The sequence below is a fragment of the Drosophila suzukii genome, chromosome 2L, assembly GCF_043229965.1.
Source record: "Drosophila suzukii chromosome 2L, CBGP_Dsuzu_IsoJpt1.0, whole genome shotgun sequence".
NCBI lineage: Eukaryota > Metazoa > Arthropoda > Insecta > Diptera > Drosophilidae > Drosophila > Drosophila suzukii.
In genome coordinates, this window is record NC_092080.1 from 18,848,948 (window position 1) to 18,874,536 (window position 25,589).

General features: G+C 39.1%; 3 protein-coding genes across 14 annotated transcripts in view; 2 read left to right on the forward strand and 1 right to left on the reverse strand.

The window, feature by feature from the left end:
• Nckx30C (solute carrier family 24 member Nckx30C) overlaps positions 1-25,589 on the reverse strand; it is a 38,849-nt gene that overhangs the window by 6,294 nt on the left and 6,966 nt on the right. For 2 of the 12 annotated variants that reach the window (XM_017082179.4, XM_017082187.4), the window contains exons 3-8: positions 17,374-17,990; positions 9,696-9,906; positions 5,453-5,646; positions 2,701-2,775; positions 957-1,211; positions 12-148 (exon numbers count right to left, since the gene is read on the reverse strand). In XM_017082179.4, coding sequence (XP_016937668.3) covers positions 12-148; positions 957-1,211; positions 2,701-2,775; positions 5,453-5,646; positions 9,696-9,906; positions 17,374-17,990 — 1,489 coding nt within the window. The other 10 variants (XM_065868933.2, XM_017082212.4, XM_017082246.4 and 7 more) reach the window with 10 other exon arrangements.
• LOC108015724 (uncharacterized) lies at positions 12,547-13,618 on the forward strand. The gene has a single exon (XM_017082265.4). The coding sequence runs from the start codon at positions 12,560-12,562 to the stop codon at positions 13,262-13,264; it is 705 nt and encodes a 234-aa protein (XP_016937754.4). The 5' UTR covers positions 12,547-12,559; the 3' UTR covers positions 13,265-13,618.
• LOC108015733 (uncharacterized) lies at positions 22,050-22,717 on the forward strand. The gene has a single exon (XM_017082273.4). The coding sequence runs from the start codon at positions 22,095-22,097 to the stop codon at positions 22,431-22,433; it is 339 nt and encodes a 112-aa protein (XP_016937762.3). The 5' UTR covers positions 22,050-22,094; the 3' UTR covers positions 22,434-22,717.

Below are 25,589 nucleotides of genomic sequence, written 5' to 3' on the forward strand. Positions count from 1 at the left end.
CCACTACTCACCCCACGGTCACGTCGAATATGTTGCTGCCCACGGAACTGGACACGGCCATGTCGCCGAATCCCTTGCGTGCCACTATCACCGAGGTAATCAAGTCCGGAATGGAGGTGCCCGCCGCCAGGAAGGTCAGACCCATGACCTATCGGGGAAAGAAGTGGAGGGTAAAGGGTTAATCAGGAAAAACGCACAGTTCATATTTGTAAGAACTTTTTATGAACTAGAAAATCAGACATAACTTGCATTTTTCTGTCGCCTTATTTTCACACAACTAGTCTATGGGAAAATATAGTTTCTATGTTCAAAATATTTAGTTATAAAAATCTTATTTTTAGATACTTTAATTACATTAATTTGGTTTTTATTTATTTTATTTTAATTCATCCATAAGAACCATATGACGCTTGCTAATGGATCTACCAACTTACGGGACTTGTTTAAAAAAGTCATGATACCCTATAGAATATCTATATTTGTGAGTTTCAAAATTTTTCAGCTGTGGACCATCTTTTGATAATTTTGCAATGACTTTTTATAAGTTTGCCATGACTTTTTATAATCAATACAGAAAGTAAGTCTAGGCTTAAGCAAGTGTCTTATGGCCATAATTTAATAATAAAAAAATTAGAATTAGAATTAGATGAATAAAGACGATTTACCTTCTGTTATTCTAATAAAAATAATAAAGCTATCCACAATTTGTACTTTATAATATATTTACCTAAAGTTAAAATTCCCTCCAATGATCTTTATAGACTTAAAAATATAATTCTTTTGAAAATTATTTTAGATCTACATTTTTAAGATTTTGAATATGCTGTCCAATTAAGGGTATTTATTCTTATATAGAAAACATGTACGTTATTTGAAATTAATTTCTAGCACTAAGACTACTTTAAGCTTAGGAACTTATAAAGCTATTTCCAGACTATTTGGTTTGGTGAGTGTACCTCGGGCGGAATGCGCGCCGTGTCGCCGGCCACGTTGGCCCACCAGACCATCAGGTAGGAGAAGGCCGCTATCCACACGATGGAGCCGATGAAGGTGACCGGAAAGAAGCGCTTGCCGCGGGGCGTCCGCGTGTCGGGCAGTGTGAGCCACATGGGCACCAGGAGCGGGGCCACCAGGACGTAGGTGAGCCGCTTTCGCGCCGTATCCGGCCAGGCCATGCTCAGGGGTTCCGGCTCATCCTCGATTTCGGGCGCCTTTTGGTCAAGGCAGAGGAAGAGATTGGCGATTAGGGACTTGGACCGAACTCGACTGAATTCTGTTAGTATTTAGCCGTAGTATATGGGTATATATATAGGTATATATCATATTGAATATGTAATACGGAATTTGTTGTATAAAATATATAGTAAAAATGTGGGTGTGTGGCTTATGGTGTGGGTGAGTGGAGCGGGGTTCGCTCGCCAGTGGTTGAAGGTGGTTGATTGATTTCGAGGTCGGGTTCTGAGGTGGAATGCGTTTTGAGCTATGTTTACAGATGGTCATGAGTCGGTTACGGGCAGCTTTTGTCATAGTACAAATTTTGCTTCGCTTTCGGGTTTTGCAATTATATTCGAAAGATGTTGTCTGGTTTTTTTTTTCGGTTTGGTTGGGTTTCATTTCTCTGGCGGGAACTCGCAGACAGGCGTTTAGAGCTTGCTTGGCGGGATCTAAGTGGGTTCGGTGTCGGTTCGATCAAGATACTTAGTGTGGTTCGAGTTCAAAGGGGTGCACTTACTTTCTAGCAGGACTACAATTACGATACGATACTGATTTGTGCTCAGAGAGATGGTTAGACTTAAAACGTGCAGAGTTCTATCAGCATCGCAGGTACAGTGGTACTACATTGGTGCATTGGTACAGTGGGCATGCTCAAGTTAGACTTGCAAGTGCAACAACACACAGACACAGTCTACAAGGTCGATCAATCGTGAACAAAAGTAGAAAGTAAAACTGGTTAAAAAGATGTGCCTAAGACTAGGTTTCATATCACTAGGGTTATTGCTACTCGAAGTATACGTGTGTTTTACACTGAAGCAATAATGTGTGTTTTTCTTGGGTTAGTGGGTGACGATTCTCAGAAGCTTTGCAAATGCAACAACTAAGTGGAAATTTATATGCGGTCTACACTCCACGCTCCTGGCTAGTAACTTAAGATTCCCAACTATTTCAAGTGTATTTCATTTTAATTTTTCAAAAGCGCAAAGATATGGGTTAGTCATTGAGGGGGCTGCGGTTTTTGGACTTAGTGTTCTGGGCATTTATGATTAATCATCATTCAGCTTGAAGTGATTCCATTTACGATATTCGATACTGTGCGGAACATGTACCCCGTATTTTTATAAAATTGACTGATCAATCACACTATTATCAGTAATATAATTTTTTTTATTTTATGTATTTGTTCCGAGCTATTCGCTTTTCATTCAAAAATAAAAGAATGGGATTTTAAATTCATTTTTTGAATATGAATAACTTTATCATCAAGGCCACTGCCAAGGAGCTTTTGTGTACGACTCGCGTGCAATTGTCTGATATTTTCTTTGTTACTGAATATAAATAAAAAAGTATATTTTCTTCGTTTACGATATATTTGTTGCAGAAAATTATAAAGATTGTATGCAATATATAGAAGAGCGAAGATAGATAGATATAGAGAGAAAGATAGGTAAAGAGAGATCAATAAAAATTGTTCATGAAACTAACTTTGATGCTAAATTTGCGTGTCTGAATTTTGACCCTCTGCTCAATCCAGCTAGGACGTCGACCACTCAACGATGGCTTTAGGTTGATTATTCAAGATACATTATAAATTTTTATGACAAGAATTTTTGGGAGAAGAGTACACATTTATAAGTATATATAGTGATTTGAAAACATAAAGTTTTAGATCTCAGGGCCAAGTCCTCAGAATCAGATCAGTTATGGAAATAAAAACTTTGTTTAAAACTTAGGCTGTTAGAAAAAGTAGAAGACTCTTTTGGGGGTAGACAGAAAGATAGTTTTGAAAGAAGGTTGTTCACAATGTTTAGAAGAAGTGTGGGTAGTCGGGGTTTACATAACAAACACATACGGAGCGGGAAAGAGTGGAAACACAAACACGATTTGCTGGTTGTGGATTAAACAGTTATTTTTTTTAAGGATATGTTTTTATTTTCTTTAAGACAGAAGCCCAACTCGGAAAATTCGGTTTAAAGCGGCCCACGAGGCCAGCCATGTTGCGTCAAATTGTGAGTCGAATTCAAATGAGGTTGCAGTAATTGAGGCGAGTCAGCACCTCAGAATTTTTTTTGTTTGCTTTGTGATCTTTGCATAAATCAAAACAAAAAATGTAATTAATAACCAACTAGGAAGCGAGTTTCTTCAGGGCAAGCCGAAGTCTAAACACCCTTGCAGATGGATGGTATGTTTTTGATTTAAATGAGATTGGGAAAGGTTTAATTATCAATGGCTTTCATTTTCTGGCTGTAAACGTTGCAGCGGCTGCTTAAGATTTTTATATTATGATAGAGTATATCAAAAAATGGGTAATATGGCGCATGGTGCAAAGTTAAAGCTGCATCGTTTACAACCAATTTTAAGCTGAGGTTACACGGTGAATCAGCTGGGATAACACGCAGCAGCAATTCTCCAAAAGCTCTCAGCTTTGCTATCTATCTTTTCTAATGGTTTTGGTACTCTATGCTGCATAAAGAGTGCATATGTACTGCTGATTCACCGAGTAACTCTTGCTTAGAAGACAGACTATGAAGACAGACGAACGGATACCGAATCTTTACAGCCCTCTGCAAGAGGTAGGGTATATCGTAAGCATCCGGAATGCAATGCTACTAAGGCTGCTGCTTTTGCTGATACTGCTGATGGGGGGCCAAAGCCGAGAGTTTGCGTCTATGCATAAAAATGTTCGCGTTAACAAAATGCCAACGATTACGATACGATATACGAGCACACACGCTGTGTGGGTGGGTGTGGTGATCGGTGGTTTTTGGGCGCAGCTACTTAGCATTGGAATGACTGCATAGCGCATTAGTGAAATATGAATGGAAATTATAATATGCAAGGCGCTGTAATGACTTTGGTTCTCATCGGCTATTTGTTGGGTATATACTGTAGATGTTCTTGTGGATGGTTCAACGCTAGGTACGAGTAACGAAATGAGGTAAAGACACAAAGCAAATGAGTTCCAAATGGGTCATACGGTATAAGAGTATGCAAAAATTTCACTATTCCGAATTAGCTCTTCTTAATCTGGGGCAAGACAGAACACACACAGAGATATAGATAGATAGATAGTTCGATAGAGATAGATGGAGGGTGGAGAGATGGGGGCATGAAGGTACTCCGAAAGTAAAGGAGATAAACATACACAAACAAATAGAAAGAAAGTTAAGAGTTGGTAGACAGGAGGAAAGTTGAGGCGTGTGTGTTGTGTGTGTGTGTGTGAGATAGAGAGTTGTGTGTGGTGGGGATGGGTGGGCGGTGGGTGGGTTGAAGAGTTGTATGGAAAAGAATTCGGACACAAATCGTTGTTTAGTTTAAGTCAAAGAAGTAAATCAAAATCCAATATAAGTCACACATAAACGTTGCATAAACACACAGACAGATCTTTCTGATATTTTTGTTTCATTTCTCTGGGCGGGCCTACACACTTGGGCATTTCACATTTTTGTAACCGGCAAAAACAGTGGGAAACGAACAAGAAAACACATCAAAAAAGATTGAGGGAGGAGTATACATCAAAACATATATTTAGGTGGGGATTAAAAACACACCATGGTTCTGTTTAGAATCAGTTCAAACGTTGCATCAATCAGTTAACCAATCAGTTTGCTTAATCAATCAATGGATTAGCAATGTAAAGGAAACATGCCAACAGCTAGAATTGGAAAATGGTGTGTATATTTTGGTAGGTCGCTTGAACTGGTCGCTAAACAATGTCTGGGAAACAAGGTAATATTTCGAACTATGGTAAACGCGGTTAACGATATACGATACACGGCTGAAGAAAAATATTCAATAAGGTTCTTTCTTTAAACATATATAGTTATACAGCTAATGCGCTTCATAAAATATTTCGAATTTATTTTTTACGATATTCGTTTACGGTATTCGCTATAATTGGTACACCCGGTAGTTTTAGTACGATATTTCGCTTAGAACTACGGTGATTCTACTTTTTATCGCGCCGCAGTATTTAAGGACACATCTACTTTCCTTTTTACGATATTCAGATGACCGATTTAACTTATTCAAATTGTTGCTTGTATGAAGAATGCAGCGCATTGTGTGTGACACAATCAATCAGTTTGTAACGAAAGCACAGGAAACGAAAATTCAAATCAAATCAACGGATATTCGAAACGAAAAGTCATGCCTAAGGAAAATCATGAGCATTATATCATTAGCACATCGTACGGATCACAAATGGGGGCAAACGGAGCTGGTCAGGAGGACTTACCGAGTCGAGGGTGGTGTCGATGTTCCCATTGGGACGATCGGCGAGCGTGGTCTCCTTGAGGTTGATCTTGACGTGGTTGGCCGCCGAGGTGGTGGCACCACCGCGCTGCGGCTTGGTGGCATCCAGCAAGACCTTCAGCGAGGCAATGGCGTGCAGCTGCGTCGCCTTCTCGTCCACTTTGCCTGGAACATCATCTTTGTCATTGTAATTGTGTGTGGTTTTTTTTTTGCGAGTGTTTCGATAAATAATGCAGTGTTTGTTTGTTTATTGTTTATTGTTTGTTGGTACACAAAACACGAGTGTGGTGGTGGTGGTGTTGGTGTGTGGCGAGTAGCGGTGTTGTCGTTGTTGTTGTTGTAGTATTTATTGTTGTGTGTGCGGTTACGGTATTCGGTTTTCGGTATTCGATTTTCGGTTTTTTTGTTGGCACACAACGAATTCAGTTTTTTTTGAACGCAAAATCCAAGTGTTTATTTTTATTTGATATTTTTTTTTGGTTTGGTATTTTTTTTTGCGAAAAATCAAAAGAAAAAAAGAAGAAAAAGAAAGAATAAAATTGCATCGATTAAAATCAGAAATAAACGAATTAACCCAGTTACGAGTTTCATTTTCAGATTTAGTTTCTTTCTTAGGGCTTTTAATTTACAATCAAATTTACTCATTTAGGGGTTTGGATTGGATCGTTCATATACGCAAATATATGTCTATATGTATATTGAAAATATTTTATACAAAATGTTGATGTCAGTTGCGAGACAGCATTTGGAGGTTGCTTGAGTAAGTTAACAGATTATAGCTATGGGGATACAGTCTAGTCTATATAGAGTAGAGTTCAGTACAGGGTATGACAGAGTAGAGCGGAAGAGAGCGGGGAGAGCGAAGAGCGGTCAGCAGAGAGGAGGGGGTTCGTAAGCTGACTAGGACTACAACTAGGACTATAAGTAACTAGGTCTAGTCTAGAGATCACTACTGATATTTACCGTGTCAGAGTCTCATGGGTATTTGGTCTAACTTTTGTCTCTGAATCGATCCGATTCGAGCTATTGAGTGTGAACTTGTGTTTTGCACTAAGCTGATTAAATATTTGAGGTTTCGATCTGGTTTTTTGATGATGCTTGGGGATCGGACGGGGTTTTCTGATGGGTTTAAATTCGATTCGATTCGGTTTTCTGTTGTCAATGCGGCGTGAAGTTCTCTTTTGAATTTACATTATCTCAGGGGACCATCTGACTAGATAGCTACATTTGGAAGACCCCTTTGCTAGAATTGCTCTAGGTATATACATATACATATGTGTGTATATATGTACACGATTCCGATAGACTTACAACTAAGCTTAGCTTACGTTTCTATAGATCGCATGTGTGTGTGTGTCGCGGTGGGTAGATATAGGGGAGGTTCTTAACGGTACTGATATGGCTATCGTTGGTTTAATACAGACCTAGTGAAGAACATGCTCATACAGAGAACTGAGCAAAGGCACGACTATTTCGTTCGGGATGGGACTTGCGATCTTGGCTGCTCTTGAGGGAAATTGACAATCGAGCAAAGTGGCAGGGCAATTAGAATCTATCCAGATCTATCGAGATCATTGCCATCGGAGTTTGGAAAACGATTTCCGCCCGTCTCTGCCGGATTTCCACTAAGCTCAGGCCCAAAAACACAATTCCCATACAACGAGCATAACGAGTTGAAAGAAACACACATTTAAACAATATATGACGAACATTCCAGTGACAAAAAGCGATCCGACCTATGCAAAAACAACCTGAAACAAGCTCGACTAGTCGCACATGCAGTCGAGGCTCGTTAATAGTTTTCTATCTACTCGGGTGTGGATGGGGTGTATAGTATAATAATGTATGAGTCTGAGCCCCTAAGACTAAGTTGAAGCCGATTTCGAACCGCATTGCTGCGAGCCAATTGTACTAGTTGCTAACTAATTACAATTTCAATTACAATTACGATAATGATTACGTTTAACACATACAACATTAAAAACGCATAGTTAATATATGTACAATATAAATTGTTTTGTTTTTGTCACGCGTCAAACTCAACTCAATCCAGCATTCAATGGCATAGGTACTCGAACTATGGCATATATTAAGACCTGCAGTATATCTATATCTTGCAGTATATTCATTTAGTTATTTAGCCAGTACGTATGCCATTGAACTGCGCTCACAAACTCTAGGAATTTATGATAAGTTCTCTATGCTAGATATATAACGCATATGTATATATATATATAGATATATTGGTATAAATGTAACTCCAAACTGACATTGAACAACATAAAATATTTTCGTTATTTTGTTTTTTTTTTGTTTGTTTTTCTGCTTTTCTTTTTGTTTTATTTTTTGGTTTTCTTGTTTGCAACAAAATGAAAAACAAAGCCGAAAGTAAATCAGTAAATAGCGTATTTGTGAAGCATTTGCAACTTAAGTCGAACGAATAAACCCTTGTGACCTGACTTAAAAGTTTCTAATTGAGATCCGCTTTAAATTAAAAAGTCTGAATCATCTAATTATTCAAAATGGGGAACTTTTGAATTAAAATCTCTGCTGTCAGTTAGCAATGACAGAAATATGTAATGTTATTGTGTTAATGTTAATATATTCTTGATAGTTTAATTGATACCTTTTGTTTTTCCAATGCATTCCTGTTAAATATAAAACTATTTACAGAGATATGTTTATTATAACGAAATTGCTCCGAATAGTTATTGGAAAATTAAACCTATAATTGGAGTTTTTCTTCTGCTTTGAAACCTCTGTAATTTTTCACATATCTCTTATAGAACTACTAGATAGTTGAGATAGGCCCACTTGGAGCTACACGAATTCTAACACTTCGCACCTGCGAACCTTGGCGAACACGCCCCTGAGCTGCCTCATTTCGATTCGTTTAATTTTCTGTGGGCCATTGCCGTGGCAACGACACTGAGGTCTTTCCTACATATTCATGGGGTAGCTATAGCTACACAAAGTCAATCCATACCAAAATCAATGGTGGAAAGTGGGCCCAATCTGATTGGAAACTTTGCAGAACTACAGAATCTATCTATCCGGTGTGGGAGTAACAATATCGCGATGACCTTTCCCTCTTCCTGCCGCACCCAAAAGCAAAGGGTTAGTGCTGTCAATCGCGCCTGCTGACTCCTTTCTAATTTCTCCCCTCTTTCTTTTTTGGTTCTAATTCTAGTCGACGGAGCGTCTGGGCCTGGCGTGCTAATTAGGTAAGTGGCTCCAAGGTCGCCATTAAAAAAGTGAACCAAAGCCAACGAAAGCTAAAACCAAACTGAAGGAAAAACAAAACATAACAAACCGAAACGAACTGAAAGGCAACAACGCAACGCAAATGAGAAATGGAAGTAGAAGTGGAAATCGGAGCATAGACATAGATACAGAATACAGATATAGATAGAGATACAGTAATTGGGTAGAGCTGCAGAAGTGGAAGGATGAGCGAAAGTAACTTCTGGCTGGCAAGTCAAACATCCAATTAGAAGATACACGAAATTTACACAGAATTTTTTAGAGAAACCGAAAAACAAAACGAAACTGAATAGAACAATTTTACTTTAGAACAGATATAGATAATAGGTACAGGTACAGGTAGTATATATAGTATAGTATATAGAGTAGAGTTGAATGTTATTGCATTTGTATTTATCTTATTTTGGATGTAAGCGTGGCGGACTGGGAGGGCACTGATGAACAAATTGTAAATCAATATTTAATGTTTATTTAATTTAAGACTTATAAAGAAGATTATCTTTATGGGAAGAACTTTAACGTTCATTACATTATACATATTGAATCATTGTTTTTATATTTACGTAAAGGCTTTAAGATATGACTATAAAAAGAATACACATAAAAGTTACTCATACGCCATGTATAACAGCGATTACAAAGTTACACAACTATTTCTTGAGCAGAGCGATAATACATTTAACTTTACAAATGAAGTAATCCTTTTATTAAACAAAATTCCATTCTAGTTTTTACTTATCAAGTTGTATAATTAAATGTTTGATTTAGGCAATTCGCTCATCAGCGCTTAGAGGTTATAGAACTGGAACTGGGATTGAGGAGTACGGGGAAGATAATGGTTTGCTGGGTTTTGGGGGGACTTCGTTATGGGGACTTTTAGTAGCTTTCTTTTTCTTTTGTTTGCATTTTTGGCATTTGGCTTGACTTGTGCAAAACACACTGTGGCAACTCAACGAACTTACCATCGTGTAGTGGATCTATCGTGTGTATCATTAGCTGTAACAGGCCGTGGCGGAACTTGGCACCGGTCTGAGTACTACCGCTGCTATTACCTGTGGCGCCCGCATTGCTCGATCCGGGCGGACCCGAGCGGGTTTCGCTCGCCGCCCGCGATGTTACGGAGCCGCCCGGTTGGGTGGCCATCGATGTTTCGGAGGAGTTGGCCGCGTTACCCTGCAGTGAAGGAACGGAGAGAACGGTGGGTGGCGTGGGTTTGCGGTTACGGTATCGGGTTAATCGGGTAACGGTCAGTTACGGTTTCGGTTTCGGATTGCAGGTTTCGATTGGGTTAGTATTTTTTTTTTTTGATTCGGTTGAGTTTTTCGAGTTGTGGTATTTTTCAGAGAGCGGTGTAATGTTTAATTATTTTAATTTTTTTTTTGTTATGGTAAGCATATTTCGAGAAAAAGGTGAAAAGAAGAAGAAGAAAAGTTTATTATTGCAATTTGTATAAATTTACAGTTGAGTGTAGCTTTTTGGTTTTTTTTTTTCTTTTGTCGCATGTTTCTGTAGCTGTTGTTGTACTTGTTCTTGTTGGTGGTGTTGGCTTGGTGTTGTTGTAGTTGTAGTTGTTTGTGTGACTTAAGAACTAATCGAATCGGTAAGTGCAAGTTAGTTGGGAGCCAATATCTGAACAGAACTCAGAAAACATCAAACGATAACGTAACCGATAAGAAACTAAAGGAATGTCCAAAAGGAATATAATAAATAAATAAAACATTTGATTACCACAACATCCAACAAAATACGTTATACGATACACGGACCACTTGCGATCAAACTGTGCAGCTGATCTATGGAATATGGTACAGTCTGAGGGTTACATTTCAGAGAGATCGACAGTCTGGATCTTAGATTCGATTGGCTTTTTGACATACTGTCAAAAGTGGATGTTGGAAAGTACAAAATATAGAGTTTCTGAAGGTTTTTGTGCAACAAAATAAACATCTCGATCGGTGCGGTTAACACTTTCATTATTTACAGAAGGACAGTAGGTGCTAAGGATCGATCTTGGAAGTATCTTGCAGAGACCTCAAAAAACTTGGGCTCTTTACGGAGGTGAAACACATGAGTCGTATATTACAAAATCAAAATGATAAGTTCGAAGATGAGGAAACAAAATACGTATAGATGAACACTTTTCGTTTTTGGTCGTTGGAAATTTATTTTCTGTTTGTCTGTTGCAACTGTTTGGTTGGTTTTTTTTATACATACAAGCTTTATAAGACTTTCTTTTTGGTTTTCTTTTTTTTTAAGTTGCTTTGTTTAAAACAAAATATACACATATTGTTGTATTTTTTATATCTGTATTGATATTTGTCAAAGCGCAGTGGGAAGTTTTGTTGTATTTCATTTTGCCTTCACTATAATCAAAAAGAAACAGATAAAACACAAAAACATTTGGAAAAACTTTGTCGGAGAACTGAAACCGATAAATACTTTCAATCGATGCGAATTAATTGTTGGCATATAATAGCGAAGGAAGCGCAGGCAGATGATGGGTCGGATTCGGATTCGGAATCGGTGGAAGTAACTAATGCAAGGCAAGCACTAACCTTACGGCTACGAATATCTAAAACGTGTGTACTGTATGTTAAGGAGGGAGGTGACTAATGACTCTAATGAATGAATGGAAACGAAACGATATGATAATTGGCCTGGTTATACTATATAGTGGTGTAAATGAGTCCGATGGGAGAACGAGTCTTTCGTAACTCCCATTCATAAGTCGGACTGAACTGGAAACAGAATCGGAAACTGAAACTGGAAGTGAAGCAGGTGTAGGGCAAGTCAAGTTCAGACCCCTCGCTCTTGGCGATTTAACAAGTGGCTCGTGCCCAGGTGAACTACCCCACTGAGCCAACTGAGCCTGATTATAATGCTAATTAATGCCCAGTCATGTTGTTGATCGGACGAACCAGCCTCTAGCTAATGGTCTGGGTTTTCTGTTCCGATCACACTCATTCACGGTTCAAACTAACAACACTCACTCATTCACCTGACGCAAAGCCGAAGACACCTGTGAAATCTGATGTCGCACAGAGGGAATTTCTCGAAAGGTTTTTACACCACATGCCGAGAGAAAGAACTCTCTCCCAGGGATTATTCACCTTGAACCTGTTCCAAACTGCGGGCTGTCAGATCGGCCTGATTGATTTAGACAATGCAATTAGCCACAATTAATGGCAGACTATCTATATTAGCTGCAGTCGTGTATGAAATCACGCCAAAAGTATTTTATAATATCGAAAATTCATCACCGTTCGGACACAAAGACGAGGGGCAATTTACCTTACCAAAGCGCTTAAATCACATAATGAATTATTTAAGTTCAGCATGAATCACACAACGTAATTTAACAAAAAAAAACTCAAGATCAAGCTCAAAATTTCGCCTGTCGACCTGAGTGGCTTACCAAATGATCTAAGAGATGCAAATCCGAAAGACAAACAAAAGCTCAAATTGTCACTCAACCTGTTTGCGTGCCATAATGTAATGGGTAACCGAATGCGAGTAAATATCTCTGAATCGGAATCAAAATCGGAATCGGAAGAGATGGCAACCTGCCAGGGTGACCCCCAAAGCCAGTTCCAAGAAATGGCGCAAATATTCCTGGGATCCACTTGTGACGTATTGGCGATTTGTTTACGCTCCATATGTGGCTTAGTAAACAGCGAATGATAAAGCGTTATCCGACTGATAACCGGATTGGAGACCCCTCGATGCATTCAGTTGGAGAGCGAAGAGCTTGATTTTGAGCTTGGCTTCGGGACCCGGCGGTTCGATTGCGGTCGGCGCTGTAATACGAATGTTTATATATAGCCCAATGAGGCGCACGTCGTCTTTAGTCAGTCACGAAGCTTTAACCAAACCGCATCGAAGCGCGAACCCACCAGCCACAATGTTTCAGAAAAGGATTATCGAATTGATCACGGTCCTCGTGTACTGGGTGATTATCACCCCTACCCTCTACAAGTACTGCACCGAGAATGGGATCGTGAGGATGAGCTTCGACACCTTGGTGGGCACTGTGGGTGATCACTGCACCCTGGCCCTTTGCCTGATGATTGGATACGTCGTCTTCTACCGCATCATCATATTCATCTACATGAAGCTGAAGGTCTGCGATATACGGATGTGGGACGAGCTTCAGAAGGCCAAAACGGATCCGGAATCGGGTTTGGACAAGAAGTCCTATTACCAGCCCGTCTCCACCGAGAACATCGATGTCGTGGACTCCGGCAAGAAGAAGAGCAAGCCAGAGACTCCGAAGATGATAAGGACCATCAGCAATCCTTTGCTCATCGAAAGCGATTTGGCTCGCATTCACATCAAGCATGAAACGCGACCGCTGGAAAGTGCCACCCTACCCAGGCTGCAGCAGGCGCAGGTCCACCCTAGTCCAAGTCCCAGCCTGAGAAGTGCACCACCCGTGCCCCAAGTGCAGAAAAGTGCCACTCTGCCGAATCAACACAGCAAAGGCGTGATTATGTCTCCCAAGGTTCTGATGCCCAGACCTCAACAGGTGTAGACCGAAGTGATTAGTGCCTAAAAGTCGGCTCATAATAACGACCACCAATTTTGGTTTTAGTTTCTGTGAAATTCTGAGCTCGACTTAAGAGGACCAAGTCCACATCAAGTATTAGCTACTGCCCAAAGATCGATAATCGAAACCGAATCGAACACGAAATTAGTCAATCACCACATTCCAGTGCACTCGTTCGCGCGAGCTAAATCAATTCTTAGTTAAGTGAATATATTTATTACTAGTCATAAGGCAGCTAGGCTATTGTTATCTGTGTACCTACTTATCGTAAACAACACGCACAAAATGCGAGATATTAATAAAAAGAAATAAATCAAGTGCAGCTCTTGTTAAACTTAACTAATTTTTTCTTTGGGAGGTACGGGAATGGAAACTACTTTCCAAGTACAAATTGATGATTAAGTCGTATCTGACTGATGACCGCAAAGGATTGGACTCATGTTTTACTGGAGACCGAGTTCATGAGTATGAGTTTGCTTTGGGAATCCGACAGTTTGAAATTGTCTGAAGCTGGATCACTAGTGTTTTTAAAATCTCGCAAGAAACTTTTTTTACGAAGCGTTGAAAAAAATTTTATTGAGCTGTAAATGTTTCAGAAAAGAATTATCGAGGTGATCAGCTTGCTCGTTTTCTGCTTTATCGTAACTCCGATGAGTTACAAATATTGCAAGAACAAGAAAATCGTCAGAAAAATCGAAACCGATGACCTATTGGAAACGCTATACGAAAACTGCACCTTTATACTATGTGCGCTGATTGGCTACGTAGTCTATTACCGCATTATTATGTTCAGTTACATGAGGCTTAAGGTCATTGACATAAGAATGTGGAAGAAAGTGAAGGAGGCCAAAAAAGATCCGGAGGCGTTTTTTGGTAAAAAGTCCTGCAACAAAAGCCCATACAAAAGACCGTTACATTTTATGGAATCTGAAAAAATAAAGAGTAAGCTGATAAGGACCAAGATGATAAGGACCATCAGTAATCCACTTGTCATTGAAAGTGATTTGGCTCGCATTCACATCAAACACGATACGCGGCCATTGGAAATTGTCACCCTACCTATGCATCAGGCACAGGTCCACCCTAGTATAATTTCCAGCTTGAGGCGTGCTCCACCTGTACCTCAAAAGCAAGAAAATGCCACTCTACCGAAAATCCATACCAAAAGCCGTATTGTGTCTTCCAACATTATAATGGCCGCTGCCTAACACACAATGATGTGAATAATTAAGGGCTAGAATCATTATAACGTCTAAAAAATCCAATCGGAGCTATACGATGATTTATATCAAGTTAATGTATAAAATTTAAACATTAAAAGGAATTTATGAAAAATCACAGAAAGCAACCCTTAAGAATGACGAGTCATGTAAATATATACGGGTGATCTGGCCGCTGAATGCGTTTTTTAAGTATGTCTGAGATTAGACCCAAAACCACAGAACTTTGTTGAGCTCGGTGCTGAAATACGATCATTTTAAGACCCGAGGGTCATTTGTTTTTCAAACTTTATACGCGACGCAACAAGAAAAAATGTTTGAGAAAAGACTTGTCGAATTAATATCGCTTTTTTTGTACTTTACGCTAACCGTACCGATTATATATTCATGTAGGGACGATCAATTTTTAAAATGGGACAATGGAAATATTTTAGATTCGATTTCCCAATATGGCTTGTTCGTCATCTGCCTACTGGTGGGCTATGTCCTCTTTTTCCGCCTGTTCATATTTATATACACGGCGCTAAATCTCTGGCACATTAAAATGTCGTATGAGCTCGATATGAAAAATAAGGAACTGGAAGCCAAATACGGAAAAAAGTGGAGAGGAAAGGCAATTTCAAGGAAGAATGCTGAAGTTGAGGACCATATGAAAAAAAGAAGGTCGCCATCGTTGAAGAAAAAGGCCGGATTCGAAGAGAGTGCTTATATCGCGGACTTTGAAAGTGCACTGTCCTCGATCCAATCCAAGATAGATCTGGCTGGCATTCACATCAAGCATGAAAAAAGGCGATTAAGGTGATGCTGAAGACTGGACCTCAATCAAGTGGAATCCAACCTACAAATAATTCACAGGAGTTCATTCCGGAATGATAATATAGCTAATGTCCAAAGAACAAAATATATTCCCAAATATTGTTTAATCTGAATGTATTTATAAATACCTACTCATAATACAGCTCTTGTAAACTTTGTACATATACAAATCGCATGATTAATTGAATAATAAAAAAGGGATATCTAAGTAAAAAAATTTGTTTTAATAGAATGCCCACAATGGCTTTAAAAAAAGGTGAAAAGGTAAAGTCCTGATAGAAGTTCTTGCGATATAGAACTTTATTATGGATCCCGAGGCCTTTTTTTAATGATATAATTTCAAAAACCCATTAATAACTTAAGGAGGAGCCCAAATACCAGATGTTTTTGAGTTACTGAAATCGCTTTAAAGACTTTAAGACGTATTCAAGACATTCACCTGAGAAGAAGGATGAGAAGGTGTGCGCATGAGATGTGTTATACAGAGCAAGAAGCATGGACTACATTTAAATAAGAAGTGTTCTACGCATGCGTACAGATCTCGTTCTTCTCCCACACTCATTCCGTCTCACTCACGCTCGCGCATGCAGCGGGTTCGAGTCCCGGCTGAAGATCAAGATCAACGACAAGATCAACTTCAAGCAGTGTGTGCAGGTTTCTTTCTGGGATTCACTAGCATGCAGAGTTCTCTTCGGATCGTGTCAGGAGTGTATGCCCGTGTGTTAGTGTCTGTGGGTGTGTGTGAGTGAGTGGGCGTGTCCAGTGGGTGTGGGTGTGGAGTTACACAAGTCGAAAGACGCATAGCAAATCAAACGGTTGACTAACAAATGGAATCGAAGCTAAGTACTAAAGAAGAAATTAGAAGTTTAACTAGTGAGTAGAATTAAGATTACTTCGATAGCATGAAAGAATAGTATAATAATAAGAATAATGATAAAAGTTAGTAGAACTCGGAGGTGCAACGCAGACGGGAATAACCAGTTAGCAAGGTCTTTTCAAATAAATTATATATCAAGTTGATTGTAGAAATCTGAAAGGCTTATGCACTAAGATTTCTGGGTTTTTTAAAAACCCACGCTAACGCCTTTAACGTATGCAACATATATCACAACTTTCTTGTTTCTTCCAGAAACCGGTAGAATTGAAATTTATTTTAAAAACGTGATCTCAGTTTTGAATAAATACTGGAGGATCTAAAAAGCTCAATTGCAAAGATAATACTAACCGGTTTAGTCTTACGATTTCAATAGGTATTTTTAATTAGACACTCCCCGTTGTACCGATAAACCGGTTTTGGGTGGGAAAAACCCCAAAGATGGCTCTAGAAATGCCATATAGATGAGTAGTTCGATTTCGAACTGTAATGAAACTTATAGTAGGTCAAGGCGATGAATGGAGTGTTTCCTGGACCTGTTTTCGAAACGCAGGTGAAATTTGAGTGGAACTCTCGTCAGATTAATGTCATCGCCTTCAATGCCAAAGAGCATCATCAGCTTGGCACAGATATCTTAGTCACAGACGTTTCTTCGATGATTGCAGCCACAATGGCCCTTAGTCATAATGATTTAGCACCTGCTAACTGGTTAAAAGCCCGGCACGCGCCAAATGCTCGCATGAAACTGAGACAGAGATTGAGACTGGGGATGTGGAGATGGATGTGGAGGTGGGATTAAAGGCGGATTAATAGGTGGGAAAAACATACACAAAACGAAAATCAAAAACGAAATTTCGTTCCTGGCAAAGGATCTTTGTTTTCGTTTTAACTTTGATTCTTTTCATTTTCAGTTGGCACACAAAATTTTGGCTTTCAATTTCGCTTTCTCTTTTACGATCTTCTTGATTAACGTTTTTTGTAATGGTTTTGTTTTCTTTTCTTTCATTTTCGTATTCATTACTTTTCTTTACTAAAATTTTTTTTTTGGTTTTCTTTTCGTTTTTAATTAAGAATTTTTCGAGATAGAGAGAGAGAGATTCTGTTGGAATTTTTGGATTGATTTGATTGATTGATTTGATTTGATCTGAATTGATTTGTTGCAAAAAAACTTCCCAACTACTTACTGCTGGCATAAGTTGATCTGTACTTCTGACGCGAGTCACCTTGTTTTTGGTAATCATCTTCTTGACGCACGTCTCCACCTGGACGTTCCACTTCATGAAGGCCACGTAGGCGATGTAGATGGTGAACAGGATGAGGGCCTCCCACCAGAAGATGCGGTTGTCCCGGAAGAAGTAGATCAGCACCAGCAGGCTGATGCTGTAGAACGAGCAGTCGCGGAACAAAGGCCACCAGGTGAGCGACAGGACCGTCTTCGAGAAGAGGGCGCACATCCCGATCACGAACAGGATGTTGAACACGGCGGATCCAACGATCGTACCAATGCCCACGTCGTCGAACGACACGAAAACGCCAATCACACTGGTGAAGAGCTCGGGGGCACTGCCACCCGCCGCCATAAACGTAGCGCCGGCCACATCGTCCGTAATGCCGAGCTTTTCAATGATTACGTCAAGGGAAGGCACGAAGAATTCATCACAGACAATTGCCAGCGCCACAAACATATATATCACCCCAATGATGTGCAGGATGACAGCGCCGTTCTCAAGCTGTTCTTTCGTGAATAGGTCTTTCGGGAATAGTGGCGTTTTCGTGGTGGTCGAGTTATCGTTGTGCGTGTCTGCAAAGAGTAAGTGTACAAAAGTGGGTTAGGCTTCAGTGGGTTACAATTCAAATTAGCATTATGTTGGAGGAGAGGAAGAGAAATAAGGATCCGAAAATAATTTGGGGAACTCAACATAAGTAATGTTTTCAGAACTTCGTCCGAAATATTAACTTATTGCTTTAGTTTAGTATAGGTATAGTTTTATACCTTCCGATGGCTTGGGTCTTACTTTCTAAAACAGGATTGGGTTTTATAATTTGTTAGCATACTTTTGATAGTAAAATATCTTTCACTCCTTATAGAGTTTAAGGGCACATAGTTAAAAAAGTATAGGGTTTCTAAATCCATTTTCTTTCGCAACTAAATCTCTTAAAGAGAGAGACTCTCGTATAATCTCTTGCCCAGAAGCCATTTCTTTGTTCCAGAGAAGTACTATATAACGTCAGATTAATCAAATTCTCGTTTTAACGAAATGCTTTATACATATGGATAAACGAACACTCTTCCCTGAATTAATTAAAATGTTTTGTGCACTTTTTATAGTCTAGCAAAAAGGTTATGCCATTCCAAGAATAAAGTAACAGGATAAACTCTTTATTACTGCCCAATACTAGGAAAAATTAATTTGAATTGGAAAACAAACTTTTTTCATTACATTTTATAAATACAACCAAACGAAATTTCAGGAAATCCTTGAATAGGGTTGAGAAAAAATAGATATATCCACTATTGATTTTTACAGCTGACTGATTTATGAAAATAACACCTGAATATTAACGTTATGTTATTATGAAATGATTGCCATAAATTCCTCAATGCTTAAAACCAATCTAATATGTATTTTCCACACGACTGCATCATTACTATAAACTGCACAGGAAGACAACGCAAAGACGATGAATCGAACGAATCGGATTGTCAGACAAAATTGTCATTTAGTCGTCTGCTATTCGACCTTTTCGATTGCTACCTGTATCCATACAGTACATATCTCAATCTGCGATTCGTTCAATCCATCCCCAATTAAACATCCTCAATTAAGTGGCTCGACCTTTTGGAAATCGCTGGCAAAACTCCCTTGTCGCATGCGGCGCCTTTGGTGTGCGATTTTCATGGCAATTATTTTGTAAATTATGCAGCGCATTGTGCAACAATTAACAAATTGCACTTATTCGACGCCGACTTCGGCAGTCCAAGTCGCTGACTATGATGATGATGTTGCTGATGATGGTAAATGTTTGCAATGTAAATGTTTAACAATCATTTGCACTGTGTGAGCAATCATTTTGGCGCGTGTGCCAAGCAAATAATTAACGCGGCTTTAATCGCAGCTCCACTGATTCATGTCATTCACACAGTTCTAATAAGTCAGCTTCGATTTCTTTGTGTGGCAGCCACAAATGCCACATAAATCATCTTGGGGACTTGTAATCTTGAATCTAACTTTGTTTGTTTTTAGGTTTTTTTTTTGCTCTCAAAAGATGGGAGATTCTGGAAATTCAAGGTTGAGTTTAAGTAGAGGGTTATTAAGAATAATATAATAAAGTTGTGAAAAATTTTTAAAATGTGAGTTAGCCTTATTGGACTATAAATATTTTTAACATTGAAACTTATTTAAATTAGTTTATTAATGATCTTTTAATATTGTTTTTTGCTTTGGGGGCACAGGAGAACCCCATTTCCTACGCCTCTGAAATAGGTAGTGTCAGGATTGACTCACTTTGTTTTCAGTTCGAGACGTTAGACCGAACAAATAGACGGGCAGCAAAGAAATTTGCTCTATAACCGGTTTTTAGACAGACGGACTCCCTGCCAATTTGCATGCAGTTAACGGACCCCGCCGCACCACACCCACTGGCCCCACCCACTTTCAGTTGGGGGCGGTGGGCGTTTTGACATCGAGCGTGAGCCACAAGTGAATGATTCTTATGAATCACTGGGCAAATGCTTAATGAGTGACGACGACCGAGACGATGTCTCTCGAAGCCGATTGAATTTGAACACATTTGCAAAAGGGTTGCGGATTTTCGGGAGGTATGGGTGTGGGTGGCCACAGTTCTCTGTTAACACTCGCTTTCAAGCGGGTGCCCTGCATATCGAACTGGATCATCGGCCTTCGAAACATATTAATGAGCAGACTTTCTGATGGGTTACTCATGCAGTTATGAGTTGGTCAATGGGCTTCAGCCACTGCGAAAGCTATCGAGAGCAATTGAAAACGGTAGAAATTGGATCAGAAATGAAAAAATATATATACGAAAATTCCGAAAATAGGTACGTGTCATTGAAGAAGTTACCTAACTGATTGTATTCGTAATTAAACCAAAAGATAACCTAAAACAATATCAGATACGTGACACAGTGCGAAATCCGATATCTTCTCGGTGAGATTTGTACAATTGTGATACACTTTTATCTTATCTGTCAGAGAGATTGGAATTGAATTGGATAAGGTGTTGTTCGTTATCTATGGAATCTAATTCCATGAAAATAACAAACAGATCATGTAAACAAAAATGGTAACTTTTGCAGCATCAATAATAATAAAGAAGGCATAACAACAAAATAATAAAAAGCAATTTTATGTAAAACAAAAGTGATTCAACCTTAATGAGTTGTTAGATTTATTCATGTTTAATAAATGAATAAGAACTTATGTTATCTCCATAAAATGAATCACAGTTATAAAATTACTTGTGTCCAAGAGTTATAGCCCTAAAAATAGACTGCCCTCGAAAAGAATTACGAGAAAGCAATAAATAAAAGTAATCTCACATTTCTACTCGGACTTAGTATAGAAAAGTAGAGCATTTAAGAATGTTTCAGTTTTAAAGACATCTTGAGCTTATTGAGCAGGAGCTCTAAATAATTTGCAAGACTATATTTTGCGAATAACCGATTACGCCATCGAATCTTCATATCTAGAAAAAATATTCAATATTGCCTGCACGAGCCCCTCAAAGCAGTGTTGGTCATCAAATTGTTATTGGTTCACTTGATGAAGGTAAGAAAATAATGACTATTAAATATTATATATTATTTATTGTATCTGATTATTTATTGCGATTGTTATTTGTTGTCCATGTGGGCGTCTGCCTTGCTGGCTGCCTGCTCTCCACATGGAATACTTGGTCAGGGGCGAGGGGAAACCAGTTCCGAGTGCCGCGATTGAAATGGCACTAACAATTTGACTAAGCGATTGCAGTCGTCGTGAGCTCAGGAACTCCAGAGCTCATATAGAGATGGTATCGTGACCAAAATCGAATATAATTAACATTAAAATGAAAACAGATGGTTTGCTGGTGTCCAATCAGGTTGCTTGGAGAGTGCTTTAGATGAAATCACCAAGAGTTGAGCGCTCATAAATATTGTTAAGTGCTTTTTTCATATGATAAGAAGTATGGAAAGAAATGGATCAAGATGATATGCCAATTACTCAAACATTTATTGTAGCTTATTTGTTTAGATTTGTGGCTTAAGCTTATATTGTCAATAAATTAGATAAAAAGTATTAGGAAGACTTTTTGAAGATGGCAAAAAGGAGGTATAGTTCAAATAATTATATTTTTATTGAATCAATAATATATACATTTAGAATTGCATGTCATAATTTGAAAATTTTGAAATCATGCAAGAAAAATGTACGTTACGATTTTATTAATAGAATTATTTTAAATAATGAAAATATAATTCATATTTAAATTAACTGTTAATCCACAATGGACTAAAATAAAAGCGAAGCTATTTAAAAAGAGTGTGAAATTAATGGGTTTTCTTAGTTTTGTATCAGGGTAAAAGATTTAAAGCGTTCTAAAATTAAATTACGAATAACAAATCCTGTATATAATCTTTAACTTCCAATTTTGTTTAACAGATAATTCAATTTCCCCCATTTGTGGAGCAGTTCTAGAGCTGGATCCTCACGCCCCCATCTCCATCTGGCAATCAAGCCCACTCACACACTGCCGGCGGGTATGTGATATGCGTCATGCGACGCGTTGTTTACGGAGCAGCCGAAGTCGTAACCAGAGAACAAAGCCACATCAGAATGCTCTGCGGCTGTCGCCACTCGCAGTGCGAATTCGCAATCAGTTTGCAAGTTGGAACCGATTCATTCAGATGGCAGCCGCAGCAGTCCAAAATTTCGGCAAGGAGGAGCTCTTCGTGAGCCGGGCCACTATTCAGCTGCAGTTGCCGCAGGGCGGAGCCCAAGCACCCATCTTCGAGTGGCGCACACAGGTGGTGACGGCCACGCCCACACCCGATCCCGCCCAGGAGGAGGCGTGCATTAGTAGTAGCCAGAAGACCGCGGAGGCTGCCACGCCCAAGAGCAATTACTACACGCCCCCGCGGATTTTGGGAACGGAGGCGAAACACAAGAATCTGCCCCAAACAATGGGCAACTTCTTCGAGGCGGAGCGCCACGCCAGCGCCTGGAATCGCGTGACCATGAAGTAGGCAACCCGATAAATCCCCGAAAAACCCAACCGAGAGGGAGGCCTAATCGATTAACCCATTAAGTGCCAAGAGCTGCAGGATAGTGAAATTCCATTCCGTTGCCGAAAATTCCAATTCATGCCCCAAAATTGCTTACTCGTTTGGTGGATAGAAATGCTGGCCCAAGGCAGACCCAACTATGTATATAAGCATCCCATGAATATTTATGTGCCACCCCATATACCATATACACACTATGTACCCTGATAATGCAATAAAAGTATTATTTGATAGATAAAGCGAAATTTCTCGAGTCTCGCCCTCTCGCCCTCCCAAGGGGTTAAACTTCATTAGGACCCGATAAGCAGGGACCAAATGACTTTGGGACTTGGCTGCGGATTTTCAGCTCTTTTCGCTACGTCATCAGTGTGCATAAATCACGGCTGAACAAACGCACGAAAATTACAGGAACCAGCTAACGTGAAAGTAAAAGTAAAAGTAATAGAAAAAGAACGAGTAAGAATCAAAGAAAAATCGCACGCCTGGCCGGAAGTTCATTATGGTAGCTCAAAGCGGAAATGCCAACTACATATACACACACACACACACTCAGAAAACTGGTGTCCGCGCGTTTTCACGCTCTCTGACCCCGCGGAAAAGCACCTGACGTGAAAGCACCTGCTAATTTATCAGAGAGACAGCACGTTGTGGCACGGGCCAAAACGCTCCGCCGAGAGCGGCCAGAGTTTCAAGGTGGCTGGCGAATCGATTAGCCAGCCGAGCAGCTAAACAGCCAAAATCAGAGCAAGCCAAACGTGCAATGCACATGCAAGCCACTGAAAGCGGCAAAAGTCGAGGCACACTGCGAGAAATAACACTGGAATTAGTCATCCCTTAGTTATCTCTTGCTGCTATTCACTGTCTATTAATATGACAAAGGCTATTATCGGTTTTATGGCATTCAAGGGATAACTTTAACGCCATTTATGAATCATCTTTAACTTGAAAATGTACATTAAAGTTTACTACCCTCACTTAAAATTCCTAAAAAATAAATGGCGCAATTATTTTACTTATTTTGAAATTCATTTTTATTCATTCATATTGAAACTTATACATTTCCCTTAAAAACTTCCTAATAAAAGCCCTTTTTGGGACCTTTAAAGTTTAATTTAAGTGTAGTATTTTTTATATTTTTTAACCAATTGTAAGTAATTGGAAGAAAACTTATATAATAAAAAATGCTACCCAACCATAACAGATAAAATCTAAAAAACTTACAACTGGCTTTTACTTATATTATTAAAAGTGTTGTGTTGAAAAAATCTTAGACAGTTTACTGTTCTACCTTGGTGACTGACCTAACCTACAGAACTCTCCTTTTGTAATATTAAAAACTTTATAAATATGTTAATATAAAAAATTCTTTTAAATGGTTTTTAATTAATCAATAATAAATTTTAATCACTACCTTAATATTTATAGGAAAATCATATTTATAATTCAAAACTTCCGGTGATAGATAATGTAATTTAATAAAATTAAAAAAAACATTTATGGAAATTTAAGACTGATCTTTCCAGGCCCAACCTACACAATTCTCTTTTTGTAATATCATAAAATGTATAAATACGTTACATTTAAAATTAGTTTTAGATGGCAATACCTAATGTAATTTAATAAAATTGAATACAGAAATGTCAGACTTATATGACCAGGATTTTTTCTCCGTGCATGCAGGGTTGTCAAGTGGCTGTTGAATCAATGCAGGCTGAGAGAAGAGCCTCGCTCGTCCTGGCGCAGTGTGCTCAATATGCGGATGGATGTGGATATGGATGTGGGCATGAATGTGGATGTGGATGGGGGCTGGGGCACTTAAGGATTGCCATAGAAGGTTTATCACGGCTATGAGCAGCTAGCTGTCAATGAAGGTTGCTCGGCGGCAGTCCTTGCCACCTTCAAAAGTTATGGCGAGGCGACCATAACCTGGCACAGTTTCGGGCCCTAAGCAAGCCCACACATACACACATGAGTGGGCCGCATTTTAGCTAATCAAAAGCGGCTCTATCCCCAGGGCAATCCCGATGTGGACCGAGCCCAAAGTGCCAACATTATAATGCCAGCCTCGACACTATGTGCTTGACCCAATTTCGTAGAGAACTGCGACGAGTAAACCCCCGAAAAACGGAACGGGAAACCTTTAATTTAATGGGAAATGTTTCTTAAACTAATTTTCGCATTTATGAATTTATAGCAGTTGTTAAAACTTTGGCAAGCGGTATAATATTCAAAAATCCGTGGAAGAAGTTTGTTCTCGTATTCTGTTTTTTGTCAACGGCAAGTAGGTACTTGTAGCTTAAGCACCATTTAAAATCTGGGCATAATTATGAGCCTGGCTTAATAACTTTTGAGAATCGCTTGAATTACCCACATATGAACAAGTGTTATGAGAAATTCCAGAAAGTGAAAGGTTTAACTGGATGAGTCAACAAAGGTTTTTCTAAACCGAAATATAAATAAGTGGGATTTCACATTTGATTTATTAATATTCGCATTCATTAAAAACTTATTTGCATTTTCCATTGGGTCACCAGAACTATTATCTAAAAAACTGGCATAAATCAACTAATCGTTTGGTACAAAACTTAAAGTGAAATGCGAAATTCACAGCCATAATTAATTGCGGTTCCTTAACAGCACATATATATTAGAAAATCGAATGTGGTACGAGTACCACAAAGTTTAGTGGTTTAATCTGATTTGTAGGAGACATAATCTTATTATTGGTGCTTAGTCAATTTGAGTGTGAATTGATGCGTATCTCTTACTAATTTGTGAATAATTTGTTTTGAAGACCAGTTAGGACTAGTCATAAATATCTTGGAACACCACATATTAACATAATATAAGCAAACAAACGTAAATCTAGCATGCTTTCAAAGCATTCGCAGTGAATGACACTCGATACCGTTGTGAGATTGCATTTGCTAACCGGTTTTCCAAGAGTCCGACAGACCACAAAACCCCGGATCGCATGAATCACGTCGATAAGGGGCGATTCATTGATATCCAATCCCCTCGCGGGCACATCGAACGTGATTCATTCGCTGCTTGAACAGATGCCGGGACTTTGGCATATCCAATCCTGTGGGCTCACCTGATCTGAGTCAGTTGCAG